We start from the raw sequence: 1,819 nt of genomic DNA on the forward strand, positions 1-1,819 counted from the left end.
TATGTTAGACAAAAACTACACAAATTAACCAGCTGAACATCTCTGTATTACTCTGTATAACTGCGTATGGAGTCACATGTGGCAAATCATCTGAACTGTTGATTTGGAGCATTCAGTAGAAACATCTTGATGAAACAGTAACTAAAAACCAGCTTATGCATTTATTGTTGAGGGGAAAGCGCAAAAGATGTGGGCATGTATTGAACTATCGACAGCATTGCAATTTGCACACTCATCTATAGACGTGCTGGAAACTAAGCCAAGTTATACATAGACTTACCCAGCAATACGGCTGCCATTACAAAACTCAATGCTAAAATCAGAAGCAAATATGAAGTGTCTATTTGCAGAAGCCCTATTTGTATAATAGAAACAAATAGCCAACAGAGACACTCTGATCATTACCAAATAAGAAGTTTGCCTTAAAAAAGGATCATTTAAATTTTGTACCGAGATAGGATTAAGAAAGACTTTGGCAATCTACAATTATCAACTCCACCCATTTGAAGATATTCCAGCGAAAATCGCACAAGAAAATTAAAGACTCAAAACTGGGCTTCAAAATTAGCACTCATCAAGAATTGAATTTCTGAGGGAAAGTAGAGATAGTATGATTGCATACAATATTCCATCACTAACATCCTTTTCGACAGGTCAAAAATTTTCCTGTTGGTCACCAAACAAAAGCAATACTAATTCAAGATCAAATCTAATTCGCCTTATGAAGAAGGCTAAAGTGAAACTTGCTAGCACTAGGATCCCAATATATCCCGACCTCATCGCCAGTCACCAACCCCCTCCGTTTCACGAACTCCTTGATCCAACCCCCCTTGAGGACGTACGACCCAGACGACGCCCAGAACACGAACACCAGTCGATGCTCAGAGCACGTGTCCATGTCCCTCACGATGACGTCGGCCCCCTTGCCGCCCTCGACTTGCCTCACCGTCTCCTCGTTCGTCCATCGGAGAAAGTGGCTCTTCACAGAGTCCCGACCAATCAAGAGCCTCGACAGGTGGCCGAGATCACTCTGCTTAAGCTTCTTCTTGATCTTGTAAGGGTCGAAGAGCAGCCCCAACTCTGTGGACACTCCCTCGGTGTCACATCCTGAGTCCTCTCCCTTTCCCTTCCGCGTTCTTTTGTACTTCGCCTTCTTCTCCACGATTAAGCTTTCAGCGTCGGCGAGCGAGGCCACGGATTTTCGCTTACGTTGGGTGGGAACGATTCCTCGAAGAGGGTCGCCGACTTCCTTCATGTTCTGATCAGGCGCCAGGGGGAAGAATTCGCGAGCCACCACCACAACCATTGCAGGTGAAATATCTCCGGCCCCTTCGTCGCGACTCTTTGGTACGTCGCTGCCGATGGGAGGCGATGCAGGGCCCAAGAAATCGATGAGCTTCATGGTTTTTCGGTTGAAGAAACAGGAAAGTGCTTCGGAAAGACAGAGGAGGACATAGGCTCGCAGGTTAGAGAGGGAAATATATAGTTTACCGTTGGAATGGGAAGAGGGGGGGTGACGTCATCAATCTTCGTAGTGAATTTTTGAGAGTGCACTGAGGAGCGAGAGTTTCTTTCCTAATTCGAGTCAGGTTAAGATTAGTAAAATAGGAAATAATTTCAAGATTCAAGATTTTATTTCCTAATTTGTTACGCTACTTTCATCATGTAATAGGACGGAACTTGAGAAGGCCGGAACAAAACTATTTTTTTTTTTTTAACAAAAGAAAGATTTCTAAATGTTTATCATAATGAGTTTATCACAAACTTGGAAAAAATATTAACACGGAAGATAAAGAAAAGAAATGGGGTCGGAATGGGA

General features: G+C 43.4%; 1 protein-coding gene across 1 annotated transcript; it reads right to left on the reverse strand.

Moving 5' to 3' along the window:
• Nucleotides 1-709: 709 nt before the first annotated feature.
• On the reverse strand, nt 710-1,402 carry LOC120293788 (putative B3 domain-containing protein At1g78640). Its single transcript, XM_039313535.1, has one exon. The coding sequence runs from the start codon at nt 1,400-1,402 to the stop codon at nt 710-712; it is 693 nt and encodes a 230-aa protein (XP_039169469.1).
• Between the last annotated feature and the right edge of the window lie 417 nt (nt 1,403-1,819).

The sequence above is a fragment of the Eucalyptus grandis genome, chromosome 5, assembly GCF_016545825.1.
Source record: "Eucalyptus grandis isolate ANBG69807.140 chromosome 5, ASM1654582v1, whole genome shotgun sequence".
NCBI classification, from domain to species: domain Eukaryota; kingdom Viridiplantae; phylum Streptophyta; class Magnoliopsida; order Myrtales; family Myrtaceae; genus Eucalyptus; species Eucalyptus grandis.